This window comes from Ranitomeya variabilis, chromosome 4, assembly GCF_051348905.1.
Source record: "Ranitomeya variabilis isolate aRanVar5 chromosome 4, aRanVar5.hap1, whole genome shotgun sequence".
Classification (NCBI taxonomy): domain Eukaryota; kingdom Metazoa; phylum Chordata; class Amphibia; order Anura; family Dendrobatidae; genus Ranitomeya; species Ranitomeya variabilis.
Genome location: NC_135235.1, coordinates 226,383,679 through 226,403,858, shown reverse-complemented (window position 1 = coordinate 226,403,858; position 20,180 = coordinate 226,383,679). Strand labels below are relative to the sequence as shown.

The 20,180-nt window shown below is 41.3% G+C and overlaps 1 protein-coding gene across 2 annotated transcripts in view; it reads right to left on the bottom strand.

Annotated features, from left to right (window-relative positions):
• Positions 1 to 2,780: 2,780 nt before the first annotated feature.
• The window catches only part of LOC143770461 (phospholipase A2 inhibitor NAI-like), a 299,420-nt gene continuing 282,020 nt past the window's right edge, over positions 2,781 to 20,180 (bottom strand). The window contains exons 1-5 of one of the 2 annotated variants that reach the window (XM_077260101.1): positions 17,474 to 17,527; positions 17,265 to 17,384; positions 15,746 to 15,892; positions 7,955 to 8,092; positions 2,781 to 3,397 (exon numbers count right to left, since the gene is read on the bottom strand). In XM_077260101.1, coding sequence (XP_077116216.1) covers positions 3,204 to 3,397; positions 7,955 to 8,092; positions 15,746 to 15,892; positions 17,265 to 17,384; positions 17,474 to 17,480 — 606 coding nt within the window. In that variant the 5' untranslated portion in view covers positions 17,481 to 17,527 and the 3' untranslated portion in view covers positions 2,781 to 3,203. Of the gene's footprint in view, positions 3,398 to 7,954; positions 8,093 to 15,745; positions 15,893 to 17,264; positions 17,385 to 17,473; positions 17,528 to 20,180 lie in introns of those variants that run through there. The other variant, XM_077260100.1, reaches the window with a different exon arrangement.

The following is a 20,180-nucleotide window of genomic DNA, read 5'->3' as shown; positions in this document are numbered from 1 at the left end:
TGCAAAATTGTTTACACCAGATTTCTGGAAAATACATTTTGATGAATTCAAGCCAATGACTTCATACTAGGGCCAGCATCCTGACACTTTCTGTAGTGACACATGAGAGAAAAAAGAACAAAGGAAATCGAAATGTGAGAATCTCCCAACTTATCAGGTCTGGGGTCGGTATTCATTTTGGCACTTTGTGGTCTCTTTAATTTATCTGGACTGAAGTATTTAAGGAACTAGTATTCTGAGATGTAACAACATGTGCAGATTCAATGGTCGCTGAGGTCAGCTCTCTGCTTTTAATTGACCCTTCCAAAGACAATGATTGGAGGTGCGCACATAAGGCCGCAGGTTACCTCTTTTGAAGCATTTCAGCACCCTATTTTTGGAATAAGACAAGGAACCAGATCCCCACAGATCAGTAAGCTATCAACAGAGATGAGTAGATTGCTCAGGATCAATTTGATTTGCTTTTTAAGGAAAAAAAAATCCTTCCTTGGCACTATTTCTCACACTGCTGAGGCATCAGGGTTCGGACTAGCATTATTTTGCATTCATGCACGAGATTTCCCATGATGCCCTGCAGCTATGACATCTAGTGGATCATCTCACCTTGTACATTGGTGGCCAGTATCTGGGCCATCACAGATCACCGGTTCCTAGTGGAGCATAATTTATACAGCAAAGTCGTTTTCCATCTCTAGAGTCATTGAATAAGCCTCTCTCATCTTTAGAGTGTAAGCTCTTATGGTCAGTGGGGTCCTCTCTCTCCTGTACAGTGTAAGCTCTTATGGTCAGTGGGGTCCTCTCTCTCCTGTAGAGTGTAAGCTCTTATGGTCAGTGGGGTCCTCTCTCCTGTAGAGTGTAAGCTCTTATGGTCAGTGAGGTCCTGTCTCTCTCTCTTGTAGAGTGTAAGCTCTTATGGTCAGTGGGGTCCTCTCTCTCCTGTAGAGTGTAAGCTCTTATGGTCAGTGGGGTCCTCTCTCTCCTGTAGAGTGTAAGCTCTTATGGTCAGTGAGATCCTGTCTCTCTCTCTTGTAGAGTGTAAGCTCTTATGGTCAGTGGGGTCCTCTCTCTCCTGTAGAGTGTAAGCTCTTATGGTCAGCGGGGTCCTTTCTTTCCTGTAGGGTGTAAGCTCTTATGGCCGGCGGGGTCCTCTCTCTCCTATAGAGTGTAAGCTCTTATGGTCAGTGGGGTCCTCTCTCTCCTGTAGAGTGTAAGCTCTTATGGTCAGTGAGATCCTGTCTCTCTCTCTTGTAGAGTGTAAGCTCTTATGGTCAGTGGGGTCCTCTCTCTCCTGTAGAGTGTAAGCTCTTATGGTCAGCGGGGTCCTCTCTTTCCTGTAGGGTGTAAGCTCTTATGGTCAGTGGGGTCCTCTCTCTCCTGTAGAGTATAAGCTCTTATGGTCAGTGGGGTCCTCTCTCTTCTGTAGAGTGTAAGCTCTTAGGGTCAGTGGGGTCCTCTCTCTCCTGTTGAGTGTAAACTCTTATAGTCAGTGAGGTCCTCTCTCTCTCCTGTAGAGTGTAACCTCTTATGATCAGTGGGGTCCTTGCTCTCCTGTAGAGTGTAAGCTCTTATGGTCAGTGAGGTCCTCTCTCTCCCTCCTGTAGAGTGTAACCTCTTATGATCAGTGGGGTCCTTGCTCTCCTGTACAGTGTAAGATCTTATGGTCAGTGAGGTCCTCTCTCTCCCTCCTGTAGAGTGTAATCTCTTATGTTCAGTGGGGTCCTCTTTCTCCTGTAGAGTGTAAGCTCTTATGGTCAGTCGGGTCCTCTCTCTCCTGTAGAGTGTAATCTCTTATGGCCAGCGGGGTCCTCTCTCTCCTGTAGAGTGTAAGCTCTTATCGTGAGTGGCAGTAGCATCTCTAAGGGTTCAGCTCACAGAGGTGAAACACCTGAACGGACACTAACCAGGTCATTTGCATCCACGTTGTATAATGGCCACACATTTTCACCCATGTTGCATAATGGCCCTTCATGCTGTACAACGTTCCCCACGCTTTGAGAGTCCTCTCCACTGTATCCACCACACTGTATGAGGACCCCACACTAGCTCTTAAAATGTATGAGGGGTCCCAAGACTTTAAAATGCCTCCACAGTTGTATCACACATTTTGACTAAAATAAAAACATCATATACTCACCTAATCCAGGATCCTGATGAATCCTTCTACAAAGTGCCGGCACAAGCACTTGACATTAGAGTCCCGGAACACTGGCATGCAGTGAGTGCGCCGGCACTTCTGTCCCTGCAGCACTCTAACTGTCTGTAGACCGCAGGCATAAATTAACTTGTGGTCTACAGAACTGGGAGCAGCAGAGCAGAGAAATTGTGTCTCCCGAGCTGTTAGTGCGCCGAGAATGAAGAATAGAGGGTTCCGGCTACCATACATTATGTCACCCCACAACAAAATCCCGGATGGCTTCCAAGTGCTGTCCATTTTTTTTTTTACAGACCTATAGACGTGCATTGACAAGTTTGATCTGACACTCGGATCAATGTTTGTTTTCTGTTCATTCCCATTGTGGGAGTAGTTATTTAATCCAGATCTTTGTGGCTAATTTTGATGGATCCCATGACTTTTTGCATGAGTTTGAAAAATGTAATTCCATAAAAACAATAACAAACACAAAAAGACAAGAGTGACTCAAAAATGACTAAAAAAATAGAATGCAAGTGGTGAATCAAACCCTACGTGCTTGTTTTTTGTCCATTTTGGTTTCAGTGACTAGTTGTACAGAATTTACAAATAGGTCATAAATCAAGAAAAACACAACAAAAGGCGAAAACAATTTTTTTTATTACAAACAACGTTATTAAAAAATTTAAAGACTGATCATCATGAAACGCAAGAGGTCAAGAGGAGAAGCTTTGGACAATCCTAAATTGTTTTCCTGCATATTTCTTGTTTTTTTACGTGCATGTGTTTCAAGTGACAACCAATATGGCTGCCATTGCATTTCTTAAAGGGGTAATAAATCTAATTTTCTTAAGTCCTGATTTGGAATATCTGTCAATGCTGCTATATCAGCAGGATAGATCTACATGGTCATGTTACCACCTAGCTACAATGCGTGAATATCAAACGTCTCCTTTGGTAGCTAAGATGGTGGACATGGTGGTGGTCATCACATTTGCAGAGCAGATATAATTAAGAAAGCTCCTAAAAATGTTTTTTTCCCCATGTAATATACTTGGATCAGTAAATTCCATTAAACCTGGAGTAACATCAGCACGAGAGCAAGAATTACAGAAATGTCCAATCCTCCGTACACGGTGATGGCTCCACCACTGCAATGGTAAGTCGACTCCATGCTCAGGATCCCAATACTCATATTCTGGTTTCCGATCTCACAGATGCTTCTTGTACTACATCCACGGAAGGATTCCACGTTGTCAGGGGATTCTGCTCAGAAATATAGAGATACATATTAAGATGGAAAGAGACACAATAAGAAACCACTACTGTACATGATTCGGACGTGCCACCAAAACTCCAAAAACCTGTAAATGGTCTTCTACTGGCCAGGTGCAATTTTCAAGGCTTCGTTCTTCTTCTTTTACAAAGGAACCAAAGCTCCTCTAGCATTAATAACTGGATGTGACTGCTTCCTAAGCTCTCCTATGCCTACACCACTGACGACATTCAAGTTACCATAGTTATTCATATTTCTATGGACCTCCCAGACGGTTTGACGTTGAACCAACATTTGTATACTGGAAACCACAAAATAAAAGCTTCAGTCCTTCAGAAACGTTATCTCCAGTCCACTGTGAGGGTCAAAACCTAAGGCCACCCACAGATTAGGGCAAAACACTACTTTTTTCTTCTTGCGGTGTATTGGTTCGGTTGTTTAGGTCCTTTCTAGAGAAAGGTGGTTCATCTGGTGCTAAATATCAGTGAGAGACCATGTTGAAACTGGGTTGAGCTTTGTTGATCTGTTGATCATGGAAGTATTACTATCAGATCCCCACCGATCACAATGGGTTGACTTGTGACTAAAACAATTTTTATTTAGTTTTACCCAATCAAATAAGTGCCTAACCATCACCCATACCCTGTAGCTCCTACTTTGAAGTGAATGTGGACCCCTCTGGTCTCTATTTCCCTGTCCCATCGAAACACCAAAGAAAAAGTAGAAAACCCTCAGTTAGTAAATATCTGGTTAAAAAAAGTAACCCACTTGAGCCAGAAGAAGTGGCTTACCGCTGCAGGCAATCAGACAGAGTCCTTGCACAATTCTTAGAGGTGCAGTACCTTGAACAGATAACTATAAAGGTGGTGAGGACCAAAAGTTCGAAATAGATCTGTTCACAGAGGAATCTCCCTTGTAGGTTATCACCTAAAGATTTTTCCAAAGTTATACATTGATTTACAAACTACAGTTTCTAACTACAGTTGGTTCCTGGGGGGGAAACAAAAAAAATATCCTTCAGGATCAGGAATTCATTCCCTGAGGAGGTGGTGATGGCGAATTCAGTTGAGGGGTTCAAGAGAGGCCTGGATGTCTTCCTGGAGTGCAACTATATTGTATCTTCCAGTTATTAGGTTCTTTAGAAGGACTTAGATCTGGGGATTTATTCTGACGGAATACAGGCTGAACTGGATGGACAAATGGCTTTTTTAGGCCTTGCTAACTATGTTACTATATTAGTAGTAGGGGCAGCTCGGTGGTTACCACTGCAGCCTTGCAACACTGGAGTCCTCAAATCCCACCAAGGACAACATCTACAAGGACTTTGTATGTTCTCCAGATGTTTGTGTGGGTTTACTCCTGATTCTCCGATTTCCTCCCACAGTCCAAACACATAGTGATAGGATATCTAGATTGTGAGCCCCAATGGGGACAGCGATGATGGTGTCTGTGGAATTAATGGTGCTATATAAGTGAGGAAAATCAATCAATAAGTAGGCTGTGGAATTAATTTTAAGTGTTGAAAGCCCCAGTTTAGGCTTAAATGTGATATGTCACAAGAATGTTGTTTCCTAATCTGAGAGTAGCATGATGTAGAGAAAGAGATCTTGATTCCAGTGATGTGTCATTTATTTGGCTGCTTGCTGTAGTTTTGATAAAATCACTGTTTTCTCTGTTGCAGATTTAGCAGTTCTCTAAATGTTGTGCACTGTATAACCCCGCCCACACCACTGATTGGCTGCTTTCTGCCAATGCACAGTGTACAGAGAAAACTGCCAATCAGTGGTGTTATGATTTAATGCATTGCACTGTTTAAATGTGATTTTGTCTGTTTAATAATTTGCACGTGTTTAGTTGGGGAATAGAGTTAATAGTTGGGACTAGCCCAGAAAGGGAGGGGCTATGTGGGAAGTAAGAAGATGACTTCCTGATAGAGAGTAAAATAGAGCCCAAAGTTCAGCAGAGACAGACCTAAGGTTTAACAGTTGGCAGACTGACATGTTATAGTGTTTTGTGTGTGAAGAGGGAAGACCAGAGGACATCTATCTATATAATCGTCTAAGGGGTACTTCTCTCTGTTTGTCTGTCTGTCTTTCTGTCTGTTTGTCTGTAATGGAAATCCTGCGTTATTGATTGGTCCGGCCCTGAATTGGACCCTCCCTACTCTCCTCCAGTCATTACCACCTCCCTACTCCCCTCCAGTCAGTGCCAGTGTGTCGCCCCATCCCGGATCAACTTTTTACTATTGATGCTGCCTATGCAGCATCAATAGTAAAAAGATATAATGTTAAAAATAATTTTAAAAAATAAAAAATTGTGCTATTCTCACCTTCCGACGTCCATCGATGCGCGCGATGCTGCCGCCAGCTTCCGTTCCCAGTGATGTATTGCAAAATTACCCAGATGACTTAGCAGTCTCGCGAGACAGCTTTGTTGGATGCCAGAGGATGAGTATATAACTATTTTTTATTTTAATTTTTTTAACAAGGATATGGTGCCCACACTGCTATATATTATGTGGGCTGTGTTATATACTGCGTGGGCTGTGTTATACACTGCATGGGCTGTGTTATATACTACGTGGGCTGTGCTATATATTATGTGGGCTGTGTTATATACTACGTGGGCTGTGCTATATATTATGTGGGCTGTGTTATATACTATGTGGGCTGTGTTATATACTGCGTGGCCTGTGTTATATACTACGTGCGCAGTGTTATATACTACGTGGGCTGTGTTATATACTGCGTGGCCTGTGTTATATACTACATGGGCTGTGTTATATACTACGTGGGCTGTGCTATATATTACATGGGCTGTGTTATATACTGCCTGGCTGCTATTTACTACTTGGGCAGTGTTATATACTGCATGGGCTGTGTTATATACTACGTGGCCTGTGTTATATACTGCGTGGGCTGTGCTATATATTATGTGGGCTGTGTTATCTACGGCTTGGGCTGTGTTATATACTACGTGGCTGCTATATACTACGTGGCTGCTATATACTACGTGGCTGTTGTATATACTACGTGGCTGTCTGTGTTATGTGAGCTGAGCTATAGACTATGTGGCTGTTATATACTACGTGGCTGTCCTATATACTACATGGCTGTGCTATATACTACGTGGCTGTGCTATATACTACGTGGCTGGCTGTGTTATATACTACGTGGCTGTGCTATATACTACGTGGCTGTGCTAAGCGCGACATACATACATACATACATATATAGATGCTTACAAAGGTTACCTAATAAGGTATGACGTGACTCAAAATAAGTGAATAAAATAATTTTTTTATATATTAACATAATGTTAAAAACAGAATATATTGTATAAAAAGACAGAAAGATGTAAAAATTGGCACCTCCAAATAAGTCAGGGTGTGACACTTAAAAGATGATAGTTTTGTAATCTATCAGCACCTGGAAAGCGTCTTTCTAGACTAATTGGGTGGACTTGCTTTAATGGGTGGACACAAAAAGGCGTCTCATTGTTTCCCTAAGCAATCCAGAGAAAGCAACAGTAATGATCATCCCACAAAGGCTCTGACATTACACCATCATCTCCACATGCTGCCCAAGCCTTTATCTTCTAAATTCAGGTAAACTCTGACTGGCTTCTGATCTGCTCTGTTATGTGTGAATCCAGTCTTCACATCTGCTGCATTCACTGTTTATCTCATCCTCATACTTGATTGCCATCTAGTGGTCTTTTTTTGCACTTTATGCCCATTGTGATATTCTTAAAGGTATATTACATCTGAGATTTGACTTATTGCACTTTTTGAGCCGGTCTCAGTAATTTAACTCTTGAAATTTGTGCACTTTATTCACTTTAGTGAACAGTTACCTACGGAGAAAGGAAGCTCAACTGTGTCCATGGAAAGAAAGCAATGGTCGCTATATTGGGACACAAACTCTCCTATGGCAAACAGTAGATGTTCAAGGGTCTTGTGAGGAGTCAATCCAACGTACCTCAAGAAAGGGGTCCCCATTAAACAGTTGGCAAGTAAGAGAAGCCAGGAGTGTCCGCAGCGTTACACCTTGACTTGTGCACGCCTCTCAATGGAAGGCAGAGTCTCCCATATTGTTTGCTGGATTATTTTGAGGTGCAAGAGTGTAAAGAGCTAGAGAAATGAAGCCAAGAAGGGCCCATGTCTGCTCAATGATAGAGAAACCTTTAAAAAGAAATGTGCCTTTGATCTGATGTATATAATTCTTATCAAGTTCATGTTCAGTAAAATCAAGTTTAATGTTGGACTTTGGTTGCCCTCAATTTGTTCCTTAACATGTGCTCCTGGCCGGCGTGATATAGCAGCAACATGCAATCTGCGGAGGTCTATCATCCAGGTGAAAAGAGTATACACACACAGGTAGGACCCCCATTTTTATGTAGCATGCCTGGGTGTGGAAGACGAGAACCTCGTCCACTGCTGCCGCCTTACGTCACCATACATGTCTGCAGGGGAAATACACCCAGCAACATCCCAGTTACAGGGCAGCCAGTGAGGACACTATGTGGCCTCCATAATATAATGTTACCTTTTATTCTAGTGACTTGGAGAAGACATTTACTCTCACTTCCCACACAGTCGATGGTTTTGGTTCCTGTACATGCCTCATTGGTGTCAGAACACAATTGGCAAACTCTGCCATTTCTTCGGGTGCTGATGGGGGGCACTGAAAAAGTAAAGAGGAATTATTTTGGCCATTTTATAATAACAAGTAAAAAGAATACAGGATAGAGGGATAGTTGTATGATTTACTATACTATGACAATGTTGCATTGAGATAGATAGATAGATACATATAGATAGAGAGATAGATAATAGATAGATAACAGATAGATAATAGATATATAATAGATAGATAGATAGATATTAGAGAGTTAGATATTAGATAGATAATTATCCATCTATCGATTATCTATCTTTTATTTTTCTATTATCTATCTATTATCTACAGTATCTATTATTAATCTATCATCTATCTATTTTCTATCTAATTTCTATCTTTTATTTTTCTATTATCTATCTATCTATCTATTATCTATCTATCTATCTATTATTAATCATCATCTATCTATTATTAATCTATCATCTATCTATCATATGTCTATCTATTATCTATCTATCTCTCTATCTATTATCTATCTATTATCTTTCTATTTATTATCTATATATATATATATATACAGTGCCTACAAGTAGTATTCAACCCCCTGCAGATTTAGCAGGTTTACACATTTGGAATTAACTTGGCATTGTGACATTTGGACTGTAGATCAGCCTGGCAGTGTGAAATGCACTGCAGCAAAAAAGAATGTTATTTCTTTGTTTATTTTTTTTTTAAATTGGGAAAAGTTTTTTCAGAGGGTCATTTATTATTCAACCCCTCAACCCACCAGAACTCTGTTTGGTTCCCCTAAAGTATTAAGAAGTAGTTCAGGCACAAAGAACAATGAGCTTCACATGTTTGTATTAATTATCTCTTTTTCCAGCCTTTTCTGACTATTTAAGACCCTCCCCAAACTTGTGAACAGCACTCAAACATGGTCAACATGGGAAAGACAAAGGAGCATTCCAAGGCCATCAGAGACAAGATCGTGGAGGGTCACAAGGCTGGCAAGGGGTACAAAACCCTTTCCAAGGAGTTGGGCCTACCTGTCTCCACTGTTGGGAGCATCATCTGGAAGTGGAAGGTTTATGGAACTACTGTTAGCCTTCCACGGCCTGGACAGCCTTTGAAAGTTTCCTCCCGTGCCGAGGCCAGGCTTGTCCGAAGAGTCAAGGCTAACCCAAGGACAACAAGGAAGGAGCTCCGGGAAGATCTCATGGCAGTGGGGACATTGGTTTCAGTCAATACCATAAGTAACGTACTCCACCGCAATGGTCTCCATTCCAGACGAGCCCGTAAGGTACCTTTACTTTCAAAGCGTCATGTCAAGGCTCGTCTACAGTTTGCTCATGATCACTTGGAGACTGACTGGTTCAAGGTTCTCTGGTCTGATGAGACCAAGATCGAGATCTTTGGTGCCAACCACACACGTGACGTTTGGAGACTGGATGGCACTGCATACGACCCCAAGAATACCATCCCTACAGTCAAGCATGGTGGTGGCAGCATCATGCTGTGGGGCTGTTTCTCAGCCAAGGGGCCTGGCCATCTGGTCCGCATCCATGGGAAGATGGATAGCACGGCCTACCTGGAGATTTTGGCCAAGAACCTCCGCTCCTCCATCAAGGATCTTAAGATGGGTCGTCATTTCATCTTCCAACAAGACAACGACCCAAAGCACACAGCCAAGAAAACCAAGGCCTGGTTCAAGAGGCAAAAAATCAAGGTGTTGCAGTGGCCTAGTCCGTCTCCTGACCTTAACACAATTGAAAACTTGTGGAAGGAGCTCAAGATTAAAGTCCACATGAGACACCCAAAGAACCTAGATAACTTGGAGAAGATCTGCATGGAGGAGTGGGCCAAGATAACTCCAGAGACCTGTGCCGGCCTGATCAGGTCTTAGAAAAGACGATTATTAGCTGTAATTGCAAACAAAGGTTATTCCACAAAATATTAAACCTAGGGGTTGAATAATAATTGACCCACACTTTTATGTTTAAAATTTATAAAAATTTAACTGAGCAACAAAACTTTTTGGTTTGTAAGATTTATGCATCTGTTAATAAATCCTGCTCTTGTTTGAAGTTTGAAGGCTCTAACTTATTTGCATCTTATTAAACCTGCTAAATCTGCAGGGGGTTGAATACTACTTGTAGGCACTGTATATATATATATATATATATATATATATTATCTATCTATATAATCTAACTATCTAACTATATAATCTACCTATCATCTATCATTTATCTATTATCTATCTATTATATGTCTATCTAGAATTTATCTGTCTATCTATTATCTATCTACACTATCTATTATCTATCTATTATATATCTAATATCTGTCTATCCATTATCTATCTGTCTATTTATTTATTATCTATCTATTTATTATCTATCTATTATCTATCTATCTATCTATCATCTATCTATATATCTATCTATTATCTGTCTATCTATTATAAGCGTCGTGATACAGCAGTTATTCCATGGCAGTTAGTCAGGGCAGGAGTCAGGTAACCCACACTCTGCTCTCCCTTCTATCCATGCGCTATATTCCTATCCTCCTATGCTCCCTTGCAATCCACTTTCACCGCCCAATCCCCCCTCCACCACGACTCATATACATCAGCCCCTCACTCCTTCCCTCTCCAATGTACAGCTCCCATGCACTTCTCACCTTCCTGAAAAACCTCAGCCCATCTTGCCCAAACACACTGCACAAAAAACTTCATACACTTCCAAAAACTATTTGCTTTTTATCTTCTTACTCCTTCTGATCTCAGGGGACATCTCCCCAAACCCCGGTCCCCCATCCCCCAACCTCAACCGCTACCCTACCTCATATCAAAACCATACTAACCTTATTAATATTACTTGCACTCCCTCATCTCTCCCTTTCAATTGTGCCCTTTGGAATCCACGGTCTGTATGTAACAAGTTTCCTTTCCTGCACAACTACTTTCTGAACAACTCTCTAAATCTGTTGGCCCTCACTGAAACCTGGATCCAGGACTCTGACACTGTCTCCCCTACTGCCATTTCCCATGGTGGCCTTCAATTCTCCCATTCCCCAAGACCCACAAACAGACCTGGTGGTGGAGTCGGCATACTCTTGTCCCCACAATGCACGTTCCAGGTTATACCCCCAGTTCCATCACTCTCATTCCCTTCTTTTGAGGTCCACACCATCAGGCTCTTCCGTCCCCTCTCCCTCAGAGTAGCGGTCATATACCGGCCCCCAGGCTCACCCACCCACTTCCTGGACCACTTCTCAGCCTGGCTGCTGCACTTCATGTCCTCAGAACTACCAACCCTTATCCTGGGAGACTTCAACATTCCAATTAACAGCCCCACTTCCACATCTGCATCCCAGCTTCTATCATTAACCACTTCTCTAGGCCTCTTACAGCTCTCAACCTCTGAAACACACAAAGACGGTAACACCCTGGACCTGGTCTTTGTCTGGCTCTGTTCAATCTCCTACCTAGATAACTCACCACTTCCCCTCTCTGACCACAACATTCTCTCCTTCACAGTCACAATTCCTCGCCCACCCCAGCACTCTCCTACCTATTACACATTCAGAAATCTACAAGCCATTAACCCTCATACACTTTCAGACTCCTTACACTCATCATTGGGGACAATATCTTCTTTTTCCTGTCCTGATCTGGCTGTACATCACTACAACGCCACTCTTAGAAGCACCCTAGACCAAGTAGCTCCCCTCACCCTCAGAACCTCCAAACACAGAGTGAAACAGCCCTGGCTCACATCGCAAACCCGATTTCTCCAGCGATGCTCTAGGTGTGCTGAACGTTTATGGAGGAAAACTCGCAGACCAGAAGACTTCATCCACTTCAAATTTATGTTAAGAACCTATAAGTCTGCCCTTCACCTCGCCAAACAGACCTACTACACCACCCTGATCTCCTCACTATCCAACAACCCCAAGAAACTTTTTAACACCTTTCACTTCCTCCTCAGGCCAAAAGCACCTGATGACCTGGCCTCCCACTTTATAGAGAAAATAGACAATATCCTTCAGGAAATCCGCTCCCAGACACCAAGTGCAATGACTCCCATCCCTCCCTGCATCTCCCCTGGCTCACTCTCCACATTCGATCCCATCACAGAAGAAGTCTCCAAGCTCCTCTCTTCTTCTCGTCCGACTACATGCACCACCGACCCCATTCCCTCACACCTCCTCCAGTCTCTCTCTCTAGTAGTCACAACTCACCTAACTACAATTTTAAATCTCTCCCTCTCCTCTGGCATTTTCCCCTCCTCCTTCAAACACTCTATCATTACTCCGTTACTAAAAAAAACCCACCCTTGACCCATCCTGCACAAACAACTACAGACCGGTCTCCAATCTCCCCTTCATCTCAAAACTCCTGGAGCGCCTGATCTACTCTCGCCTTACCCGTTACCTCTCCACTCATTCCCTCCTAGACCCTTCACAGTCCGGTTTCCGCCCCCTACATTCGACAGAAACTGCACTCATCAAGGTGACCAATGACCTTCTGAAAGCAAAATGTAATGGTGACCACTCTCTGCTCATTCTCCTCGACCTCTCTGCAGCTTTCGACACTGTTGACCACCCTCTCCTACTCTCTAGGCTCCAGTCACTAGGCATTAAGGACACTGCTCTCTCCTGGTTCTCCTCCTACCTTTCTGAATGTTCCTTCAGTGTTCTGTTCTCTGGCTCCACTTCATCTCCTCTTCCTCTCACTGTTGTGGTACCTCAGGACTTAGTCCTTGGCCCCCTTCTCTTCTCCCTCTACACAGCCCCAATTGGACAGACCATCAGCAGATTTGGCTTTCAGTACCATCTTTACGCTGATGACACACAACTATACACGTCATCCCCTGACCTTACCCCCACTGTACTATAGAACGCCACTGACTGTCTGTCTGCAGTCTCCAACATCATGTCCGCTCTCTATCTGAAACTCAACCTCTCCAAAAGTGAACTTCTTCTGCTCCCGCCTTCTACTAACCTCCCTAAATCTGACATTTCCCTCTCCGTGGGTGGCACCATAATAACACCCCGGCAGCAGGCGCGCTGTCTGGGTATTATGTTTGACTCCGATCTCTCCTTCACCTCCCACATACAATCTCTTGCCCGCTCGTGCCACTTACACCTAAAGAACATCTCTAGAATCCGCCCTTTTCTCACCATGGAGACAACAAAAACTCTCACTGTCGCCCTAATCCACTCCTTCCTGGACTACTGCAACACTCTATTAATTGGCCTCCCCCTCACGTGACTTTCCCCTCTCCAGTCTATCCTTAATGCGGCAGCTAGGGTTGTCCATCTGGCTAATCGATACTCGGACGTGTCCGCTCTTCGCCAGTCATTACACTGGCTGCCCATTCATTACAGGATACAATTCAAAGTACTTGTTCTCACCCACAAAGCTCTCCACAGTGCGGCACTCCCTTACATCTCCTCCCTCATTTCTGTCTATCGGCCTAGCCGACCACTGCGCTCTGCAAACGACTTTCGACTAACCTCTGCACTAATCCATACCTCCCACTCCCGACTCCAAGACTTCTCCTGTGCTGCGCCAATCGTCTGGAATGCTCTACCCCAAGATATTAGGACCATCCACAATTTGCATAGTTTTAGGCGCTCGCTCAAAACACATTTGTTCAGAGCGGCCTATCACGTTAACTAATCAAAGTCATTTTATGTTTGTGTGTGTGTAGCCCATTCACTATCTCCATCTATCCCCCACCCCCTGAAGATGGCTGGACCATCATTGTAAATACATCATTGTAAATACACACCTGTACTTTGTATCTCCCCACCTCATTGTAGATTGTAAGCTCTCACGAGCAGGGTCGTCTTATTTTGTCTTATTTTGCTTTATTACTGTATTGTTAACGTTGTTACCTATGACTGTTGTGTTTGAAACTGTTAAACTGTAAAGCGCTGCGGAATATGTTGGCGCTATATAAATAAAGATTATTATTATTATTATCTATTATCTATCTATCTAGTATCTATCTATCATCTATCTATTATCTATCTATCTATCATCTTTCTATTATCTATTACCTATCTATCAAAAAATGCAGAGCAAAAAAAGTTTCCCCTTTAAATAATCTTTTTCTTTTATGAGATTATATACATTTAGTTTTGATTTAAATGCACTTTAGCCCCTTAACACCCAATGACGGACACAATCTGTCATTGGATGCTTCCCCCTATTTGTTGTGGGCTCCGGTGAAGAGCTGCACCTTTTCCAGCACATGACAGATGATCTGTTCAGCTGACATGTGCACCTAACCGCCGTAGGTGGAATAGCGATCTCCCTGCAGCTTTTAACATGTTATATGCCCCTGATAGCGGCATTTAACATGCTGGAAGCGCGTCTTTACCTCCTCCCATCGGCGCCCGTGTCACATGACCGTGGGTCGCCGATGGGTTGGCATAACAACCAGGGGTAGGCAGGAGACCCCTGTGTCGCTATGAGCACCGCCAAGTGAGCATATGTACTACTGCCCTGCTCTATGTAATACAAGAGATTGGATGATTGCAGCTTCTAGTCTCCCATGGCGCCAATTGAAGCAAGTAAAAAGTAAAAAAAAAAATGTTTTTAAAAATATTGAAAAAAATTAAAAATATATAAGTTCAAATTACCCCCCCTTCGCCCCATTCAAAATAAAACAATTAAAAAAACCTGCGATAAGAATCACCAGATCTATCAATATATAAAAAGAATTAATCCAATTGCTAAACGACGTAGCAAGAAAAAAAATCAAAACCCAAGAATTATGTTTTTTTGGTTGCTGCAACATTGCAATAAAATGCAATAACGGGCGATCAAAAGATTGTATACACACCAAAACTGTATCAATAAAAACGTCGGATAGGCGGGCAAAAAATAAGCAGTCACCCAATCAAAGATCCTGAAAAATGGAGTCGCTACGTGTCTCGGAATATGGCAACTTTTTTTTTGGTTGTTTATTTTTCCAAACTTCAGAATTTTGTTTTCACCACTTAGATAAAAAAAGAACCTAGACATGTTTGGTGTCTATGAACTCATAATGACCTGGAGAATCATAACGGCAGGTCAGTTTTAGTATTTAGTGAACCTAGGAAAAAAGCCAAACAAAAAACAAGTGTGGGATTGCACTTTTTTTTAAAAACAAGCACTCACATTATATTAGCAAGCCATCATAAAAACGGAAAATTAAAAAGTTATGGCTCTGGAAAGAAGAGGAGCAAAAAATGAAAATGTAAAGCCAAAAATACCCCTGATCGTTAAGGGGTTAATTATGTATCTCTTATTTATAACATGGTGTCTTCAACTTGTCAGCTCAGACCCAAAACTGGTTTATTCATTTTTTTGGCGCTGCTCCATTTTTTCCATAGATGGATATTAGTTATCAGTCTGTTGGGGTCTCGTTAGAATCAGTCAGTGACTAGTGGAAATATAAGTATTGTGAGACTCAACAGGGGTGACACTAGGATCCTGACATAGATCCTGACACCAGATGGCGCTGTTGTATTGCTCGTCTCATACAATGTCACCTTTTTTTGTAACCAGCCTCCTCCTCCCTGCCGCTCATTGTCAGCTGCTCATCTGATCATCAAAGTGAATATTTAGGAAATTTCACCTGTTTCCAATAAATAAGAAAGTCCGGATCTGAATCCCCCTGTAAATGTTCAGACAGATACAGGCAGCAGCATACGTACATGGAGGCAATGGGGGGCTGCAGTTGTCAGTGAGGCAGCAGGAGACCCCCATCCTGATACTTTTGTTCTCAGTGGTGAAGCTTCCCATCTTATCACAGTGAGATGTCGGACCGCACGACCGGTACAAGAATTCACCAGTTTTGCCATCTGCAAATGATTAAGAAGTGATCACATTAATGCAAAACGGTTTTTAATCTTTTAAGGATTTGATACATTTATGCAGAAAAAAAGTCAGAAAAAAGCGGGATTTTATTAGGAAAGATGAGACACAGCCTGTATGGCTTCTATTCCTGACCTCGGAGACTGACAACTAGTTATAGAGGATTCACCCAACGACGCCTATTGTTCTGTCAGAGGCTCAGGACAAAAGGAAAGAGAAAAGATGGCGTCTATCAGTAGTCAGGTACCTGTCCTGCAGCCGTCCAAGGGAAGAGGAAAACGTGGATGAAGATCTGGAGGCTCATACAGGAGAACTATTATTATTATTATTATTATTATTATTATTGTGAAATTTATTCCATGCCACTATACATGTGAAAATGGGTGTAATCATAAACAATACAAGTCAGCGACTGGTACAGGAGGACAGACGACCCTGCCTGAGAAGACTTATACACAACATCTCTTATTCTGCTGCTTTTCCAGATAGATAATAGATAGATAGATAGATAGATAGATAGATAGATAATAGATAGATGATAGATAGATAATAGATAGATAGATAGATAGATAGATGATAGATAGATAGATAGATAGATAGATAGATAGATAGATAGATAGATGATAGATAGATAGATAATAGTAGATAATAGATAGTTGTTAGATAGATAAATAATAGATAGATGATAGATAGATAGATAGATAGATAGATAGATAGATAGATAGATAGATAATAGATAAATAATAGATAGATGATAGATAGATGATAGATAGATAGATATATAATAGATAGATGATAGATAGATAATAGATAGATAGATAGATAGATAGATAGATAATAGATAAATAATAGATAGATGATAGATAGATAGATAGATAGATAGATAGATAGATAGATAGATAGATAGATAATAGATACATAATAGATAGATGATAGATAGATAGATATATAATAGATAGATGATAGATAGATAGATAATAGATAGATGATAGATAGATGATAGATAGATAGATAGATAGATAGATAGATAGATAGATAGATAGATAGATAGATAGAGAAATATGACAATAGATAGATGACAGATGAGAGATACAGCACTCTAAAACAATAATTAGTGCAGAGATCAGACTTTTTGGGAGGGGAAGAAAGCAGGAAGGACAGAAAGAAGGAAAGGAAGGGAAGTAGCGAAATAAAGAAAAACAAAAAAAAAGAAAGACAGAGAAGCGGAGATGAAAGAAAGAAAGATAGAAAGAAAGAGAGAAAAAAAGAAGGAGAAAATATATAGAAAGCAAGAAAGAAAAAGAGAAAGAAAGAATAAAATGGAAAAAAGGAAAGAAGATAAATAAATGCTGCTCTTACCCATTGTGGTTTGCTGATACAGACTGGTACAGACATGGCCGAGGTGACAAGTGACTGTCGGCCCTTCTGTGCAGGAGGAGAGACCCAGAGCCATACACTGTGTGCACCGCAGAGCAGAACCTGCATGGTATAAATATTGGAAGTACTGCAGATTATGAGACTGAACCTTCTATATAAGATGTTAGATAAGCAATAACCGTTTGACGTACGAATCATTTCCGCCTTTCATTGTTTCCTATCACAGTCCGGTCGCTGTACAGCGCTCAGGTGTCGGTTCCCCGCTCCGCTCGTGCAGGAGAAGTTGTGGTTTTCGTAGTTAGTTCGGAGCACACATAACCCCATGAGGATGTATAGATTACATTATATCTCTTTTATTTAGCATGACACTTTTTATTTTTTTCTCATAGAGACCATTAGATAAATTGGTGACTTCCAGTCTGGTGGCGGGCCGTATTTTAGTGTTTGGCCATTTTATAACTGTCCCGGTATTTCCTCTCTGTAATCACAGAGGTGTTTCCTTTGATCTTCTGGAAGTCTGGGGGTTATACTGTATAATGTCACAGCTGGACCCCCATAAATTCCTGGCAGCTCTGAGTACAATGGTGGCGAAACAATTAAAAATCCTTCCCACCTATACAGGAACAAAAGGAAACAACCAAAATCTAGCGTGGATGTAAACACTCGGGTCTTTTATTAGTTACATCCTTTCCTGGGAACACTGGTAACAATTATAGGAGGTGTCTACAGCTTCTCCAGACCTCCAGGATATACAGTGATACATCCCATGGACTTGGATTCATGTATGTTCTGGAAAAGCTGAAGACAACTCCTGAGAATGGTGCTAAATTAACACCAAACGTTCCGAGAAATAGCTGTAACCAGTACTCAATGTCTTGGACCAGACATTCAATGTTAGTGTCACTTACATGACCCATTTTTACCAATCAGTAAAGTCCCTGAAGAGTTCAAGTTGACCTAACCCCATTTTTAATGAATAGTGAGATCAGTAGAACCTCAACCTACCCAATGGTCAAAAAAAGAGGTCAAGGCTAAAGATGAGTGAACCTGAACTTAAAAATTGGGGCTTGTACTGAACAGATAGTGCCCGGTGGTAATCGCCAAACGTGGACTTCTCGCGGAGGTCCAGAGCAATGTTCAGAGTTCCGACAAAAGGAAAGAGAATATATTTTCCACATCAAAAGTTTGGGTCACCATTCCATTCAATGGGTTTTGGGTTCTGGTTCAAGATCGGGAACAGTTTTGATCCCTGAATCGAACTTTGGAATAAAGTACAGGTCGGGTACCAGAACCAAAATTTCCATGGGTCCGCTCATCCATAGCTAAGGTCAAAAAGTTTCTGTCCCAGCTTCACCAGTGGTGTGGTGTCCAACAACACCAGAAGGGTAGCTTAGTTTTTATTTTTCGTGGACCCCCATTCTTCTCAATGTAGACCATCACCACATACAATACATTCCATACAAAGAAAGGGGAGAATGAATCATGGCTTTTGCACCAGTTTTCTGGCATTAAAAAGGTTCATATTTTGTGGAATTAATTGTTATGACCACAGATGAGCAAATTAATGTAAGGCAAATCGGAATCTAGATTGAAATATTTCAAAAATTAGATTTAAAATTGATTTTCCCAAATTAAAGAAGCACTCTTAAGTTTTTATCCTCTTAATATATTGCAGTCATCATATTATGTCACTGTGTACTTACAATTGCTCATCTTGCCTTTCTCCCCAGCTAATTCTTCTCTTTTCTCTGCTCTATGTAGAAACAGGAAGTCTCTTTTCCCTGCATGAGTCATCTCCCTCTTCAAATCCTGACCCAGCTGCTCCTTCCTCCCCCCGCCAGGGACTTTTGCAGTGACTCATGACTCATACAGGGAAAATTGACCTCCTGTTTCTACATAGAGCTTGGAAGGATTCAGCTTGTAAGCTTTTAATCATGTGATGTCATAGACCTAATGGAAAAGAGAAGAATTATCTGGGTAGAAAGGCAAAATGAGCAATTCACACTCCAGTCCACTACTGATGTATAAATAGTGGAGATGTGACTCTGGACAGAAGCGTAATATTATCCAACTTCACACAACAGTTGAAGAAATTTGAGGCAAATCAGGACACTGTAGTCCAAGGTTTTAAAAAAACTGCCTTCATGATAAATCTGCCCCAAAGTGAAGTTTTAGCAGCACAGACCTGAAGTTATTTCCATCTCATTAATTCCCCAATCTTTGCTTAATCAACTTTTCAACATTCTGAACCTTCTACCAGTCTTATAATTTGTTAAATATGGGGACAAAAAATATATAAAATGTATCAGGTTTAAAAAAAAGAAAGGAAAGAAAAGAAAAGAAAAAAAAGAAAGGATGAATCAAGGAACTAGTAAGGGAGAGAGGAGAGAGCAAGGGGTGAAAGAAGAAAAGGGGGAAAGGAAGGAAAGAAGAAAAGAAAGAAATTAAAAGAAAGGAAGGAAACAAGGAAAGAGGGAGGAAAGAAACGAAAAAAGAGAAAGGGAAAAAACAAAAAAGAGAGGAAATAAAATGAGAGAAAGAAAGAAAGAAAGAAAGAAAGAGAAAGAAAGAAAGAGAAAGAGAAAGAAAGAGGAAATAAAATGAGAGAAAGAAAGAAGAATTAAGGAAGGAGTAAAGGAGAGAGGAGAGAACAAGGGGTGAAAGAAGAAAAGGGGAAAGGAAGGAAAGAAGAAAAGAAAGAAAGAAATTAAAAGAAAGGAAGGGAACAAGGAAGGAGGGAGGGAAGAAAAGAGAAAGGGGAAAAAACAAAAAGAGAGAGGAAATAAAATGGGAGATAGGAAAACAGAAAGAAAGGAAGAATAAAAAAGAAAGAACTAAAGAATAAAAGAGTAGAAGGAAGGAAAGTGAGAGAAGAAATTGTAAAGAAAGGCAGAAGAA